A 17,351-nucleotide genomic window follows, 5' to 3' on the forward strand; every position below is an offset into this window, starting at 1 on the left:
CCATGGGGGATCTGGGGAGAGTAGAAGAGGAGTGGACAAAGGTGTCCTGGAGGCTACGACAGAAACCCATTGTCAGCCACTAATGGTCCTCATTAACAGCTATTCTCCCAGGTTGACGTTTACCCGTTCCTTTGCCCAACTGTTTTTTTCCCCGTCTCTGGGCTCCATGTCCACTTACTGTTTATTCCCCACCCCAACTTCAACATTTTTACCAATCTTTTCCCAGCCACAATCCATTCTGAAGAAAGGTCTCTGGATCTGAAGTGTTAACTCTGCTTTCTCTCCACAGATGCTGCCAGACCATTCCTAACAATGTGTTTTTATTTTCTTCTAGCATCAGCAGTTGTTAGGTTTTATTTTATGTTCACAGAGAGGTGTTGATAAAGTTAAGTAAATGGTACAATGTGGGAAAACGTGAAGTTCACTGACTTGTGTTAAACTGTTTATACCTGTTTATAAAACACCAATGTGCAGCAGTTAATCAGGAAGGGCTAATGGAATGTGGGCGTGTAAGAGTACAGTCTTACTGCAACTGTACGAGGTGCTGGGGAGACCGCAGCTGGAGCACTGTCAGCAGTTTTGGTCCCTTATTTAAAGAAAGCTCTCATTTTATTGGAGGCAGTTCAAAGAAGGTTCACTCGGGTGATCCCTGGTATAGGATTGTCTTATGAGCAAAGGTTAAACCGGATGGGATTCTACTCCCTGGAGTTGAGAAAGATGAGAGGTGATCTCATTGAAACCTATAGAATTCTATAGGTTTCAATCAAGGTAAATGCTGAGAGGTTTGGGATGGTCAAGGAGATCAGAGGGCATAGTCTCAGAAAAAAGGGGCACCAATTTAAGACTGAGATGAGGAGGAATGTCTTCTGTGAGGATTGAGTCTTTGGAACCCCTTGTTACTGAGTGTGGTGGGGGTAGAGTCCTTCTGTATGTTTCAGGCTGAGATAGATTCTTGGTCAGGGGAAGGGGCAGAAAAGTGGACATGTGCAATGTCAGATCAGCCATGATCCTATTACATGGTGGACAGCAGGTTCAAGGGGCTGAACAGACTAATCCTGTTCCTATTTCTTATGTTTGATATTTTTCTCATCAGCCTGGGTACACGCTGCCTGAATCTCCTTGGCTTCCAACAATTTATGGGAGATAATGAAATGACATCTGACCTTGTGGATGAAGGAAAAGAGCTAATTAAAAGAGGTGAAGTTTTTTTATATATCAGAATCATCATTATCTCTACATTTTAAAAATTCAGCTCAGGGCTTTTCTGATGTGTCTGTAATGGAAATTGTAGCAGGGAAGGATGTGTGTTTGTGGGGACATTTGTACATTGTTTTCCTGGGAGGTTGTGTTATACATTCTGGTTAACACAGGTTTGCTGACAAATGCTTAATGTTTCTGTTACAGAAAAAAGGAAACGGCAGCGACTTGAAGATGGGGAGAATCGGCGAAGGGTAAGCCGTGGGTCCTTGACACTCAAACCTGCCTGCTTCTTCCTGATTTTCACATTTTCTCCATGCTGGGTGTCGTTTTGTATTTCTTGGCAGGAATGGAAAGAACGCTATGGAAACCAGAAAGAGGATTTCACACGGAACAGGGGCTCTCACTCTGAAATACCTAGTTCATTGCATGCAACTAAGCGGGGTAAGACAGTCTGTCCATTCTCTTACTCACTTTCTCTTGGTTGCTCTGACTCCTATGTGTTTTTTTTCCCTTCTCCCAAATACCTACACAGTTCCCACCCCGCTTTCAAACCAACCACACACCCCTGTTCCTGTATCAGTTTCTCAATGAAAATTAGTGATTCTTGTTAACTGACTTGTTTTTTTTTAAGCTTCCACTAAGTACTCCCGCTCAAACAGTAGGTCAGAAAGGGATTGCATGGAGTTGCTGCAGGATCCAGAGCCTATGGATTTTAATGCTGACTCCTTCAGTGATGACTGCCCTGATCAGAACTCTGAGCTGGGAAGGTAAAGAGCATGGGAGCAATATGCATGGATGGGATTGGCATGTGGGTTCCAGCCAGCATTCGGGTGGGCAAGAGTTAGTGGCCTGTTAAGCATTGTATTGTTAAGCCTGTTAAGTATTGTAAGCATTCTGAGATCAGTTTTTGTGAACCCTGGAGTTGCAGTCTATGTTTGTGCTCACTAGTTACCCTGTTCCTGTTCTTTTAGGTACCAACCAAGCGGAAGGTATTTGTCGATGTCCCGCAGCCGGATCTTTGATGATATCTGAATGTGCACAAAGGGTCAGTTCCACAGATTTGCATCTGCTTGAGTTTAATCCACTATCTGCCCTCAGCCACAGCTGGGGGTGGAGGTTTTGTTGGGAAGGGCCTGATCTGCTTTTCCCTTCCCAAGTACTACAGTGACTGGACTTACTTCAAAATTACTTTATTGGTTGTAAAAATGCTTTGGGATAGCTTGATGTCATGGAGGGTTCTGTGGAAGTGCAAATGTTCTTTCATCCCTTCGTTCCAGTTATACTGTTCACTGCAGGAGTAAAACTGATAGCTGTGTGCTGATATTTCCATTTGTGCATGGACTGTGGTTCCTGGGTTCAGGAGTACATTTTTCAGAGACTCTTCTTTCTGGTTAATTTTGCTCTTGCACTTTTCTGCCCTTGGAATGAAGGATGCATTTTGGGCTAGTAATCAGATTTCTGTATTCACATTTTGGTGTAAAAAAATCATTGTAATTTATTGGGTGTATTTAATAAAGTGTCAAGTTTAAACCTATAAAATGCTCTGTTCTCAGTGCCTGGTAACTTTCTTCCTCAATAAGGTTTAAATCACTGAAGGAGTGAGGAGAGTGTGTGAAAAACAGAATCTACGTTGTATACCTGCTCGGAGTATCCCCCCACAATCAACCAAGCAAACAGATCATACAGGAATCTCCAGGATATAAATCTAATTCTTTCATAAAATAAGAACTCCTAATATTGCTGTTAGTTGCATTTCTCTCAGCTATTCACATACTGATTATATTTGACCTTAGTTTTGAGATATTGGTGTCACCAGTGATTTTCTGTCAGTCTAGATACAGCCAGACAAAGGCAAATCTGGTTCAACTGTGTCATAATTGTCCTAACTAATACACATTAAACTTATTTCCCAAGCCTTTGAAAGACTAATAAATAGTAAACACATGGCCAACTTAGTGACCATACACTAAGGCTGTTCTCTACTGCTCTTAAACAGATGTGCAGAGGTTCCAATTTCCTTGTTTGGTTATTCATTTCCAATAGATTGAGCCTAAGATGATCAATCTGTGCACAGATGAAATGAATGAAAAAAAAAGCAGTAGTTTAGTTTTTTACAGAATTTTTTTTACCAATATTGAGGAAATTCAAACCTCCCACACATGCACTTGACATAAAAAACACAACCAACTGGAAACAGACAGGTAACAAAGAGAGGTAAAAAATTTATTGCAGTATTTGTTCCGCCAGTTTGTTTTGGCTGGGGATCCCTTTTTTCTTGTTTTGCCAGAGTGACCCTAATACATTTAAATCTACATTTACAAAACAAAAAAAATCAAATAAAATCTCCCATGTAGGTCACAGATACTGCATGCTTTCATTAGAATAAATTATATCCAGCACAGTCTGGCATTATACATCCTGTAAAATAACTTCTCTCTGGAACTTCTGCTACACTAAAGAAAGCCATTGCTGCTAGGTTAAACTCCAAGAACACTTTATTAAGAACATTAACAGACTAAATTCCAACATTCACTTAACTTTTATTTTTAAACAGAATTCTTTTTCCAAGATATAAACAATTTTTTGTTTTGTTAAACTATAATACAGTGGGAGTTAAAATCAATCAAGAAGGTTCGGCTGTACAACAGCGAAGGAAGCTCCCACGAGAAAATGGTATCTGACAATTGCTTTCTTCTTGTCTGTCTCCGGGTCTGGATCCCAGTAGAGTTTTGCAGACTGTGAAACCATTCATTTCGTAAGTGTTGTCAGAATATGGTCTTTTAGCCCCAAGTTAATTCTCCTCACTGCTGTGAATTTGGCTGCAGTTTTAATTGTGTTAGCAGGAAGATCCTTCCTTTGCTGCATACAGCGATCGTAAAGTCTGAACAACTTTGTTAGTCAGCTTATTTGCACTTGTCAGAGCAATTTTCTTGTAAATGATGTCCGACTCTTTGATACTGTCAACCCAAGGCACCAGTTTGCGGCCCTCTCTGCGTTTAGCCTCTGTCCAGGAGCCACTATATGAACCGGCCATCCAATGAACACTGAAACCACTGCTTGTCTTTTCCACAACTCTTGCAATCTGGGGCCGGTCTTTATATTTGGGGCAGCAGATGGCAATCACATCCATTACTTCCACAGCTTCATGTAGCTGAGCTCCAAGATCCCCTGGGTCAGACAATCTTTTAGATCTTCTGGTTGCCTTAGAGATGATTGGAAAGAGAAGGGATTAGTTAAAACGTAGTTGAATGACAGCACATGACTCCAAAAAATACAGACAGCTACCTAAGCAAAAGGAACTAAACATCAACATTGGACCCCAAGAAGATGAGCATGTCTGAACAGCAGCACTGGGCCCTTCGAGAAGTACAGGTAACAGTGCTTGAATGACAGCAGGGGAAAAGGGGAACCAGGAGAATACAATGTACCAAATACAGATAGAGAGTTATATAGATTGTCCTTCATTATGTCCTCTTGAATCCAAATAAAAATATTATAGGAACAGTAGTAGACTTTGTCTGCCATTCCATGCGATGATGGCTGATCTGATTGCAGCCTTCACTCTACTCCTGCCTGTCTCCCATCACTCTCCACACCTTGGCAAACAAAATTCAGTGGAACTTTGCCCAAATACATTCAATATCCAAGCTTTCTTTAGTCCACGGGGGAGTGTTTTGGAAGATTTCAATTACCCAGTAGTACCCTTCTCTCTGAGCCAGGAGGCTGAGGTTCAAGATCTACTTGCTCCAGAGATAAGAAAGAACATTTCTGAACAGGTTGATTTGAAAAACAGATTCCCTAGGAATTAGAAGCAGGAGTGGACAAATAAGCCTTTTGAGCTTGCTCTGTCATTTAACGTGATCACAGCTGATCTCACCCCCAATTTCCTGCCTGCTCCCCATCACACTTTATCCTGCTTTGGATCAGAAACTTATCTGTTTCTTTCTCAAATCTGTTGATTGATTCTGCCTCCAGTGAGGCAGTGAGTTCCATCGATTCACAACCTTCTGAGAGAAGCAGTTTCTCATCTTTTCAAACCTACCTTCTCTCACTCGATACCTGTACCATCTTATTTGAGACTGTCCCACATAGGGGAACATCTGTTCCATGTCCACCTTAGCAATCCCCTTTAGCATTTTTATATCCCCCCTCCATTCCCTCATTCTTCTGAACTCCAGTGAGTACAAGTTCAAGCTATTGAACTGCTCCTCGTGTGACAGTCCTTTCATCCCTAGGATCAATCTGCAGTGCCACCACATTGTTCGTAAGCAGATCAAAACTGGACACTGTTCGAAATGTATATAACTGTAACAACACTACTTATACAATCCAATCCTTTTGCAATAAATGTTAGGATTCCATTTGCCTTTCTTATTTTATGCTGTACTTGCATATCCACTTTGATATGCATTGGCACACTTGTAATCTGCTTCTCATTTAAATAATAATTTGCCCTTTTGTTTTTTCCAGCCAAGATGGATAACCTCACACTTACTGAGATTAAACTCCATCTGCCAGATTCTGACCCATTCTCCAAGCCTATCAATGTCCACCTGTAAACTCCATTTCCTTATCACTTCCTGCTTTCCCACCAATTTTAGTATCATCCCCAAACTTTGCTTAGTTACACTCTGTCCTTGCAGATAAGGGTGGTACAGTGGCACAGTAGTTAGCACTGCTGCCTCACAGTGGCAGAGACCCGGGTTCAATTCCCACCTCAGGCAACTGTCTGTGTGGAGTTTGCACGTTCTCCTCGTGGGTTTCCTCCCACAGTCCAAAAACTTGCAGGTCAGGGTGAATTGGCCATGCTAAATTGCCCGTAGTGTTAGGTAAGGGGTAGATGTAGGGGTATGGGTCTGGGTGGGTTGCTCTTTGGAAGGTCAGTGTGGACATGTTTGGCCAAAGGGCCTGTTTCCACACTAAATAATCTAATGTAATAATTAAATACATTGCAAACAGTTGAGATCTGAGAACTGAACCCTGTGGATGGAAGGAGAAGTCTTTGAACTAGAGACCTGTGAGTCTGACTTCAGTGGTGAGTAAGTTGTTGGAGATGATTCTGAAAGATAGAGTTTATACGCAGTTGGAGGGGCTGGGAATGATAAGGGAGAGTTAAAGAGTCCTGCAGCATGGAGACAGGCCCTTCAGCCCAAACTGGTCAATTACCCACCCCGTGATAAGACTGCTTGCATCCACCCTGTCTATGCCTCTCATGATCTTATACACTTCTATAAGATTTCCCCTTAGTCTCCTACGCTCTAAAGAAAAATGTCCTATCTTGTCCAACGTCTTCCTATAACTCAGTCTCTTGAGCCTTGGCAACATCCTTCCGAAAGCTAGGTGACCAAAACTGAACACAATACTCCAAGTGCGGTCTCACCAACATCCTGTACAACTGCAACATAACTTCCCAACCGCCAAACTCAATGCCCTGATTGATGAAGGCCAGTGTGCCTAAAGCCTTCATCCCAAAAAACAAGAACAAAAAAGAAAATTTACAGCCCAGGAACAGGCCCTTCGGCCCTCCAATCCAAATCCACTGTCTAAGCCCATCGCCCAATTCCTAACCATCTGTATCCCTCTGCTCCCCACCTACTCATGCATCTGTCCAGACGCATCTTAAATGAATCTACCGTGCCTACCTCTACCACCTCTGGTGGCAACACGTTCCAGGCACCTACCACCCTCTGGGTAAAGTAATTGCCGCATGTATCCCCCTTAAACTTTTCACCTCTCACCTTGAAAGCGTGACCTCTCGTTATTGAATCCTTCACGCTGGGAAAAAGCCTCCCTCTATCTACTATCTATACCCTTCATGATTTTGTAAACCTCAATCAGGTACCCCCTCAATCTCCTTTTTTCTAATGAAAATAAACCGAACCTACTCAACCTCTGTTCATAGCTAGCACCTTCCATACCAGGCAACATCCTCGTAAACCTTCTCTGCACCCTCTCCAATGCGTCCACATCCTTTTGGTAATGTGGCGACCAGAATTCTAAATGTGGCCAAACCAAAGTCTTGTACAATTTTAACATGACCTGCCAGCTCTTATACTCAATACCCTGTCTGATGAAGGTAAGCATACCATATGCCTTCTTGACTATTCTATCCACCTGTGCAGCCACCTTTAGGGTACAATGAACCTTAACTCCCAGATCTCGCTGTTTATCAACTTTTCCCAAGGCTCTTCCATTTACTGTATAATTCGCTCTAGAATTAGACTTCCCAAAATGCATCACCTCACATTTGCCTGGACTGAATTCTTCCTGCCACTTTCTCCGCCCAACTCACCAGTCTATCTATATTCTCCTGTATTCTTTGACAGTCCGTTTTTCTGCCACTCCACCAATCTTCGTGTCATCTGTATGTCAATAGTCTGACAAGGGAAGGCGCCATATTGGACCTGGTGTTGGGGAATGAGACAGGCCAAGTGGTAGAAGTTGCAGTGGATTTCTCTGGGAACAGTGACCACAATTCTGTAAGTTTTAGAATACTCGTAGACAAAGATGAGAGTGGTCCTAATGGGTGAGTACTAAACTGGACCAAGGCCAATTATATCAAAATTAGGCAGGAGCTGGGAAATGTGGATTGGACACAGCTAATTGAAAGAAAGTCTACATTTGAGATGTGGGAGGCTTTCAAAAGGTAGATTAAAGATCGTGCAGGATAGGCATGTCCCATTGAAAACAAGGGATAGGAAAGACAAGATTCGTGAACCGTGGATGACAGGAGAAATCGTGCGACTAGCCAACAGGAAAAGGGAAGTGTATGTAAGGTCTAGGCAGCTAAGAGGAGAATGGGCCTTGGAGGAATATTGGGACAGTACACAGAACATAGAACAATACAGCACAGAACAGGCCCTTCGGCCCACGATGTTGTGCCGAACTTCTATCCTAGATTAAGCACCCATCCATGTACCTATCCAAATGCCGCTTAAAGGTCGCCAATGATTCTGACTCTACCACTCCCACGGGCAGCGCATTCCATGCCCCCACCACTCTCTGGGTAAAGAACCCACCCCTGACATCTCCCCTATACCTTCCACCCTTCACCTTAAATTTATGTCCCCTTGTAACATTCTGTTGTACCCGGGGAAAAAGTTTCTGACTGTCTACTCTATCTATTCCCCTGGTCATCTTATAAACCTCTATCAAGTCACCCCTCATCCTTCGCCGTTCCAACGAGAAAAGGCCGAGATCTCTCAACCTATCCTCGTACGACCTATTCTCCATTCCAGACAACATCCTGGTAAGTCTTCTCTGCACCCTCTCCAAAGCTTCCACATCTTTCCTAAAGTGAAGCGACCAGAACTGCACACAGTACTCCAAATGTGGCCTAACCAAAGCCCTATACAGCTGCAACATCACTTCACGACTCTTGAATTCAATCCCTCTGCTAATGAACGATAATACACCATAGGCCTTCTTACAAACTCTATCCACCTGAGTGGCAACTTTCAAAGATCTATGTACATAGACCCCAAGATCCCTCTGTTCCTCCACCTGACTAAGAACCCTACCATTAACCCTGTATTCCACATTCTTATTTGTTCTTCCAAAATGGACAACCTCACACTTGGCAGGGTTGAACTCCATCTGCCACTCTTCAGCCCAGCTCTGCATCGCATCTAAGTCCCTTTGCAAACGACAAATGCCCTCCTCACTGTCCACAACTCCACCTATCTTCGTATCGTCTGCAAATTTACTGACCCACCCTTCGACTCCCTCATCCAAGTCATTAATAAAAATTACAAACAGCAGAGGACCCAGAACTGATCCCTGCGGAACTCCACTTGTAAATGGGCTCCAGGCTGAATATTTACCATCTACCACCACTCTCTGACTTCGACCGGTTAGCCAGTTTTCTATCCAATTGGCCAAATTTCCCTCTATCTCATGCCTCCTGACTTTCCGCATAAGCCTACCATGGGGAACCTTATCAAATGCCTTACTAAAATCCATGTACACTACATCCACTGCTCTACCCTCATCCACATGCTTGGTCACCTCCTCGAAGAATTCAATAAGACTTGTAAGGCAAGACCTACCCTTCACAAATCCGTGCTGGCTGTCCCTAATCAAGCAGTGTCTTTCCAGATACTCATAAATCCTATCCCTCAGTACCCTTTCCATTACTTTGCCTACCACAGAAGTAAGACTAACTGGCCTGTAATTCCCGGGGTTATCCCTATTCCCTTTTTTGAACAGGGGCACAACATTCGCTACTCTCCAATCCCCTGGTACCACCCCCGTTGACAGTGAAGACGAGAAGATCATTGCCAACGGTACTGCAATTTCCTCTCTTGCTTCCCACATAATCCTAGGATATATCCCGTCAGGCCCGGGGGACTTGTCTATCCTCAACTTGTTCAAAATGTCCAACACATCTTCCTTCCTAACAAGTATCTCTTCTAGCTTACCAGTCTGTTTCACACTCTCCTCTTCAACAATACAGTCCCTCTCGTTCATAAATACTGAAGAGAAGTACTTGTTCAAGACCTCGCCTATCTCTTCCGACTCAATACACAATCTCCCACTACTGTCCTTGATCGGACCTACCCTCGTTCTCGTAGGACTAATCTTAAATGAGGAATCAAGTGGACTAAAAGGGGTCATGAAATAACTTTAGCAAGTAGAATTAAGGAGAGTTCCAAGGCCTTTTATTCATATATAAGAAGCAAGAGGGTAACTAGAGAAAGGGTTGGTTTGCTAAAGGATAAGGAAGGAAGGCTGTGTTGAACCGGAAGAAAATGGGTGAGATTCTGAATGATTACTTTACATCAGTGTGCACTGAGGAGAGGAACATGATGAATGTTGAGATTAGAAATAGAAGTTTGATTAGTAAGGAAGGGGTGTTGGATAGGCTAAAGGATATTAAGGTGGACCAAGCCCCAAGACCAGATGGGATCTATCCCAGGGTGCTGAGGGAGGCAAGAGAGGAAATAGCTGGGTCCCTGACAGATATCTTTGTAGCATCCTTAAACACAGGTGAGGTGCCGGAGGACTGGAGGGTTGCTCAAGTTGTTGCCCTGTACAAGAAGGGCAGTAGGGATATCCAGGTAACTACAGACTAGTGAGCCTGACAATACTGGTGGGAAAGTTGCTGGAGAAGGTACTGAGGGATAAAATCTATGTTTATTTGGAAATTAATGGGCTTATCAGTGATAGGGAACATGGCTTTGTGCCGGGGTGGGGGGGGGAGGAAAAGGAGGAGATCGGGCCATATCAACTTTATTAAGTTCTTCCAGGAAGTGACCAAATTGATAGATGAAGGGAGGGCTGTTGGTGTCATATACACCATGAACTTTAGTAAGGCATTTGAGAAGGTTGGCCATGGTAAACTAATAGAGAAAGTGAAGTCACATGGTGTGCAGGGTGTTCTAGCTAGGTGGATAAAGAACTGATTGAGCAACAGGAGACAGAGAGTAGTAGTTGAAGGGAGTTTCTCGAAATGGAGAAAGGTGATAGTGGTGTACAACAGGGGTCAGTGCTGGGACCACTGTTGTTTGTAATATACAACAATGATCTGGGAGAGGGCACTGTTGGTATGATCAGCAAGTTTGCAGATGACACAAAGATTGGTGGAGTAGCAGAAAGCTTAGGGGACTGTCAAAAAATACAGGAGAATATAGATAGACTGGAGAGTTGGGCGGAGAAGTGGAAGATGGAGTTCAATCCAGCCAAATGTGAGGTGATGCATTTTAGGAAGTCTAATTCTAGAGCAAACTATACTGTAAACGGAAGAGCCTTGGGAAAAGTTGATGAACAGAGAGATCTGGGAGTTCAGGTCCATTGTACCCTGAAGGTGGTTGCACAGGTGGATAGAGTGGTCAAGTAGACATATAGTATGTTTGCTTTCATCAGACAGGGTATTGAGTATAAGAGCTGGCAAGTCATATTAAAATTGTACAAGACTTTGGTTCGACTGTATTTAGAATACTGTGTATAGTTCTGGTCGCCACATTACCAAAAGGATGTGAACGCTTTGGAGAGGATTCAGAAAGTTTACAAGGACGTTGCCTGGTATGGGAGGTGCTAGTTATAAGAGAGATTGAGTAGGTTAGGATTGTTTTCATTAGAAAAAAGGACATGGGGGGGGGGGGGGGGGGGGGGGAGGGGGAAGAGAAACGGGGACACCTGATTGAAGTCTATAAAATCACCTGTACCTGTGTTTTTGTTTTTGCTGCTGTTTCCCTGTTATTTACTTGTCTTTGCTACTTAACTCTGTCATCTGCCTGTATTGCATGCAATACAAAGCTTTTCACTGTGCCTCAGTACACGTGACAATGAATTCAATTCAATCACGAAGGGTATAGACAGGGTGGATAGAGATAAGCTTTTTCCCTGGGTGAGGGATTCAATAACGAGAGGTCATGCGCTCAAGGTGAGAGGTGAAAAGTTTAATGGGGATACACATGGAAAGTACTTTACACAGAGGGAGCTAGATGCCTGGGACGTGTTGCCACCAGTGGTAGTACAGGCAGGCCCGGTAGATACATTTAAAGTGCATCTGGACAGATGCGTGAATAGGTGGGGAGCAGAGAGATACAGGTGCTTAGGAATTGGGTGATAGGTTTAGACAGTGGATTTGGATTGGCTCAGGCTTGGAGGGCCGAAGGGCCTGTTCCTGGGCTGTAAATTTTCTTTGTTTGTTGTTCTCTTTGTGCTCCGTCCTGTTTCAGGAAGGATGTTATTTAGCTGGAGAGGGTCCAGAAAATGTTTACAATGATGTTGTCTGGAGTGGAAGGTTTGAGTTATAAGTAATGGCTGGAACCTGTTTTCACTGGGAGCGAAGGAGGTTGAGGGGTGACCTTATAAAGGTTTATAAAATCATGAGGGATACAGATAAGGTGAATAGCAGACTTTTCCCTCTCTGTGGGGTTTCAAGACTAGGGCCATATTTTTAAGGTGAGAGGAGAAAGATTTTAAAAAGACTCAAAGGGCAATTTTTTTTTAAAAGAGAGAGTGATCAGTGTCTGAAATGAACTTCTAGAGTATAGAGGATGCAGGTACAGTTACAGTTTTAAGTAAGTACATGAATAAGAAACGTTCAAATGGATGTGGTCCAAGCATAGGCTGTTGGGAAATAGTTTAGTTTGGGATTATGGTCGACATAATCTAGGTGATCCGAAGGGTCTGTTTCACTCTATAGCACCACACTTGTTACAGTTCAGAAAATGATTCATTTAACTGGCCCTTTGCTTTCTATCAGTCAGCCAATCCTCTATCCAAGCTAATACTCTATCCTTATTAATACCAACTAGCCACGAAACGACATGACCAGCTATCCTTAGTAGCCACACGCTCAGCTGACAAGCAACATGAATTCGACTGGGACAACACTGCCATTATAGGGCAAGCCAAACAGAGAACAGCCAGGGAATTCCTAGAGGCATGGCACTCATCCACAGATTCTATCAACAAACACATCGATCTGGACCCAATATACCAGCCACTGCAGCGGACAGCTGGAACTGACAACCGGAAGCGGCAGAGACAAACCACTATAAATGCCGGAGGAAACAGCACAGAAGCGCTTCACAGGAGGCTCCCAAGCACTGAGGATGTCACCTAGACAGGGGACGAAACGTCTGCACCCCACAAATTCCCAGCTCGGCGAATAGAACCACAACAACGAGCACCCGAGCTACAAATCTTCTCCCAAACTTTGAACTCTATCCTTACGCCAGAAATCGGCCTTCTGGATCAGTCTTTAATGCTTCCTGGAAGTCTAGATATATCATATCCACTGGATTCCATTAGCTACTTGGCTGGTTATACCCTTAAAGAACTCCAGCATATTTGTCAAGCATGAATTGTGTTTAATTTTGGTCACTATATTATAGGAAGAATGTTATTAAACTGGGCAAAGTACAGAAGAAATTTACAAGAATGTTGCCTGGATTCAAGGGTCTGAGGCGTAGGGAGATGGTCAAACAAACTAGGACTTTTTTCCTTAGAGAGTACGAGACTGAATGCACTCAGTCTTTTTCCCAGGGTTGGGGTATTGAGGTCTAGAAGGCATCAGTTTAAAGGCTAGAGGGGAAAGAATAAAAGGGAACCTGAGGGGCAATTTTTTTAAAACACAGACAGTGGTACGCACATGGAATGAGCTGCCAGCGAAAGTGGTTGAGGCGGGAATATTAAACAACATTTAAAAGGCACGTGGACAAATTAATGGACAGGAAAGGTTTAGAAAGATATAGGCCAAGTGCAGGGAAATGGGGTTAGTGTTGATAGACATTTTGGTCAGCATGGACCAGTTTGGGTCAAAGGGCTTGTCCTGTGCTGTAGGCCTATATGACTCGCCCTTCTTGAAGCTGTGCTGACACTTGTGAATTGAGCTTTGTTTTCCCTAGTGTTCAGTTACCTGCTCCTTCATACTTACTCCAGCAACTTCCCCAGTATAGACAAACTAACAGGTGGAAATAAAGAAAAAGTAACATCTCTGAATAGGTTGATTAAAAATATGTATCTGTCATTAAATAAGGAGACCAAAACTCAACAAGTACTTCAGATGCAGCCTCACCAATGCCCTGTGCAGTTGTGGAAAGACTTAGCCATTTTATGCCACATCCATCTTGCACTAAAGACAAATATTCCTTTTTAGATTTGATCAATGCACTAATTTTGTGGGATTCACCTCCAAGAATACCCAGACCAGTCCTCTCTGCGTTGAAGTTTTTGGCTTTGTCTCTTTACTTAATTTTCTGCATTTGCCAAAGTAAAGAACTTCTCAGGATTTCCACATTAAACTCCACTTGCCTACTCACTTAACTTGAGCTCCATTTATTACCAAGGGCATGAAATGCAAATAAGCCAAATGAATACTTCGTGCTAGACTTCCTAATAAACAATCCAAGAGCCACTTTATGAAATGCCCGTAATTAATCAAAATCTTTGACACTGTTGGAGAAAAAGTTTGAAATCAGAGTTCAACTCTTAATAGGGTCAGTGGAGAGACACTTAGGCAATTTGAATTGGTCAGTTGCACACAGTGGGGTACGGCTGAACCTCTAAATTAGAGGGATGAAGATCCAAGTTCCAAAGAACTTGGAGAACTGCATCATGGTTTTTAAATACATTATAAGATTTATAAGCAAGTTAATTCAGATGGGGAAGGCAAATGGGGAGAAATTGAACTCAAAAGGACATCAATTTAGTTGTTATATAGGCCATGACACCAACTCTTGGTCGATTCCTTACCCCTGCAATGCCTCCACCAGTTCGCTCCTCTCCATCACTCTCCTCATCATCGGTTTCTGCATTGTTTTTCGGGCTACTTGCTCCGAGAAGTGCGTTGATTGCCTTATTACGGGCTGCAGTGCTGGCAGACACTTCCCCATCTTCATCCTCTTCATCGGGATCCAAGTGTTCCATCAACGTTTTAAACTGAAAGAAAGTCAACAAGAATGGATATGCAGAGCAGTGTAAAATTTGCAGATCACACAAAATCTGGAAATATAATAAATAACAAGGACCAGAGAAAGTGAGGACTACAGGTGCTGAGATCAGAGTCAAAGAGTGTGGTGCTGGAAAAGCACAGTTGGTCAGGTAGCATCTGAGCAGCAGGAGTGTTGACTTTTCAGGCACTCCTGATGAAGGGCTAATGCCCCAAACGTCAACTCTCCTGCTCCTCAGATGCTGCCTGACTGGCTGTGCTTTTCCAGCAACACACTCTTTGACTCTGATCTCAGCACCTGTAGTCCTCACTTTCTCCGGTCCTTAGCTGCTTGGCTGGTTATACCCTTAAACTCTCAACTCCAAATAACGAGGACAGTCACACACTTCAAGGGGAGTGAAGTGGGAAGATACATGGTATGTGAAATTTATCAAAAATATGAAGTTATTAATTTTGAGAACCAACAATAATGCAGCTTTTCATAAAACAGAATCCATTTGTCCTGTGGGGTCTTGGAAACCTGCAACATTATATCTGAAAAAGAAAGATAAGGATTGAAGCATCACACATTATGAAGCAGGGAAGGCTAATAAAGGACAAATAAAACCCAAAAGAACGGTGGATGCGGAAATTTAGAAACAAAAACAGAATTTGCTGGAAATGCTCAACAGATCTGGCAGCATCGGTGGAGAGAAATCAGTTAACCCAGTTCTAAGGAAGGGCCACTGGATTGGAAATGTTAGCTCTAAAAAAAGGACAATGCTGTTGACATGTTGTAGACAGACTTTTTAAAGGCATTTGATAGAGTGCCGCACAACAGACCTTCAGCAAAGGTTGAGTTTATAGCATAAAAGGGACAAAAGAGAGTCAGTGGCTTAATGGTAGCATAATATAAGAAGGATGTGGAAGCTTTAGAGAGGGTGCAGAGGAGATTTACCAGGATGCTGCCTGGACTGGAGGGCAAGTTTTAGCCCGAACATTTCAACTCCCCCTCCCACGCTGCCAATGACATGCAGGTCCTGGGCCTCCTCCACCGCTACTCCCTCATCACCCAATGCTTGGAGGAAGAACGCCTCATCTTCCGCCTCGGAACACTTCAACCCCAGGGCATCAATGTGGGCTTCACCAGTTTCATTTCCCCTCCCACACCTTACCCCAGTTCCAACCTTCCAGCTCAGCACCATCTTCATGACCTGTCCTACCTGCCAACCTTCCTTCCCACCTATCTGCTCCATCCACCTATTGCACCTTCTCCCAGCCCCACCCTCCTCTCCATCCCAGAGGGCTCCTGCCTGACCTGCTGTGCTTTTCCAGCATCACTCTAATCTAGACTCTGATCTCCAGCATCTGCAGTCCTCACTTTCGCCATATCCTTCTAAATCTTTCCTGTCAATGTATTTCTCTAAATGCCTTTTAAATGTTATTAATGTTATTAACCTCCACCACTTCTGCTAGCAGCTCATTCCATATGCGTACCACCCTCCGTGTAAACATTTGCTCCTCAGATTCCCTTTTATTCTTTCCCCTCTAACCTTAAACTGATGTCCACTAATCCTCCATTCCCCAACTCTGGGAAAAAGACTGAGTGCATTCACCCTATCCGTGCCTCTCATGATCTTATACACTTTTGTAAGTTTTTCCCTCAGTCTTCTACGATCTAAAGTCCTAGTTTATCCAACCTCTCCCTGTAACTTAGTCCCTTGAATCCAGCCAACATCCTTGTAAATTTCTTCTGCACTCTTTCCAGTTTAATAACATCCTTCTTAATGGCAAGGTGACCAAAACTGAACACAATACTCCAAGTGTGGCCTCAACAATGTACTGTATAAATGCAACATAACTTCCCAACTTCTATATTCAAAACCCTGACTGATGAAGGCCAGTGTGCCAAAACCCTTCTTCACTGCCCTGTCTACCTGGGATTCCACTTTCAGTGAACTGTGAACCTGAACTCCAAGATCCTTCTGTTCCACTACATTCCTTAAGGCCCTACCATTCACCATGAAACTCCAATCTTGATTTGACTTTCCAAAATGCGTGACCTCACACTTATCTATATTAAACTCCATTTGCCATTTCTTGGCCCACTTCACCAGCTGATCGAGATCCCACTGCAATTTCTGATAACCTCCCTCACTCTCCACGATTCTACCTATTTTAGTGTCATCTGCAAACTTACAAATCATGCCTTGTACATTCTCATCCAATCATTGATATAGATAACAAACAGCATTGGACCCAGCACCAATCCCTGAGGTACCACCACTAGTCATAGGCCTCCAGTCCAATAAGCATTCTTCCATTATTATCTTCTGTTTCCTACCATCAAGCCAATTGTGTATCCAATTTGCCAGCTCTCCTTGTTTTCAGTGTGATCTAGCTTTCCTGAAGACAGGTTCATGCCCAAAACGCCGATTCTCCTGTTCCTTGGATGCTGCCTGACCTGTTGCGCTTTTCCAGCAACACATTTTCAGCTCTGATCTCTAGCATCTGCAGTCCTCACTTTCTCCTAGCCTTCCAGATCAGCCTATCACGTGGAACCTTATCAAAAGCCTTAATGAAATCCATACAGACTATGCCTACCACCTTGCTCTCAATCTCCCTGGCTACTACAAAGAACTCTAACAAATTTGTGAGGCATGACCTTCAAAGTGCAAAGCCATGCTGATTACTTGCAATGAAACAGTCTTTCCAAATGCACTTCTCTGCATTGAACTTCATCTGTCGCCTATTCATCCACTCCAACTTG

General features: G+C 43.4%; 2 protein-coding genes across 8 annotated transcripts in view; one reads left to right on the forward strand and one right to left on the reverse strand.

Moving 5' to 3' along the window:
- The window catches only part of lmbrd2b (LMBR1 domain containing 2b), a 51,405-nt gene extending 49,011 nt beyond the window's left edge, over nt 1-2,394 (forward strand). For both annotated transcript variants that reach the window (XM_072592679.1, XM_072592689.1), the window contains exons 14-18: nt 1,094-1,197; nt 1,405-1,451; nt 1,545-1,641; nt 1,832-1,967; nt 2,172-2,394. In XM_072592679.1, coding sequence (XP_072448780.1) covers nt 1,094-1,197; nt 1,405-1,451; nt 1,545-1,641; nt 1,832-1,967; nt 2,172-2,232 — 445 coding nt within the window. In that variant the 3' untranslated portion in view covers nt 2,233-2,394. The remainder of the gene's footprint in view (nt 1-1,093; nt 1,198-1,404; nt 1,452-1,544; nt 1,642-1,831; nt 1,968-2,171) is intronic.
- Nucleotides 2,395-3,402: 1,008 nt separating this feature from the next.
- Nucleotides 3,403-17,351, reverse strand: part of LOC140493806 (nipped-B-like protein) — a 523,989-nt gene continuing 510,040 nt past the window's right edge. For all 6 annotated transcript variants that reach the window (XM_072592747.1, XM_072592718.1, XM_072592708.1 and 3 more), the window contains 2 exons: nt 14,407-14,592; nt 3,403-4,402 (listed from right to left, as the gene is read on the reverse strand). In XM_072592747.1, the coding sequence (XP_072448848.1) occupies nt 4,037-4,402; nt 14,407-14,592 (552 nt within the window). In that variant the 3' untranslated portion in view covers nt 3,403-4,036. The remainder of the gene's footprint in view (nt 4,403-14,406; nt 14,593-17,351) is intronic.

The sequence above is a fragment of the Chiloscyllium punctatum genome, chromosome 2 (genome assembly GCF_047496795.1).
Source record: "Chiloscyllium punctatum isolate Juve2018m chromosome 2, sChiPun1.3, whole genome shotgun sequence".
Lineage (NCBI taxonomy): Eukaryota > Metazoa > Chordata > Chondrichthyes > Orectolobiformes > Hemiscylliidae > Chiloscyllium > Chiloscyllium punctatum.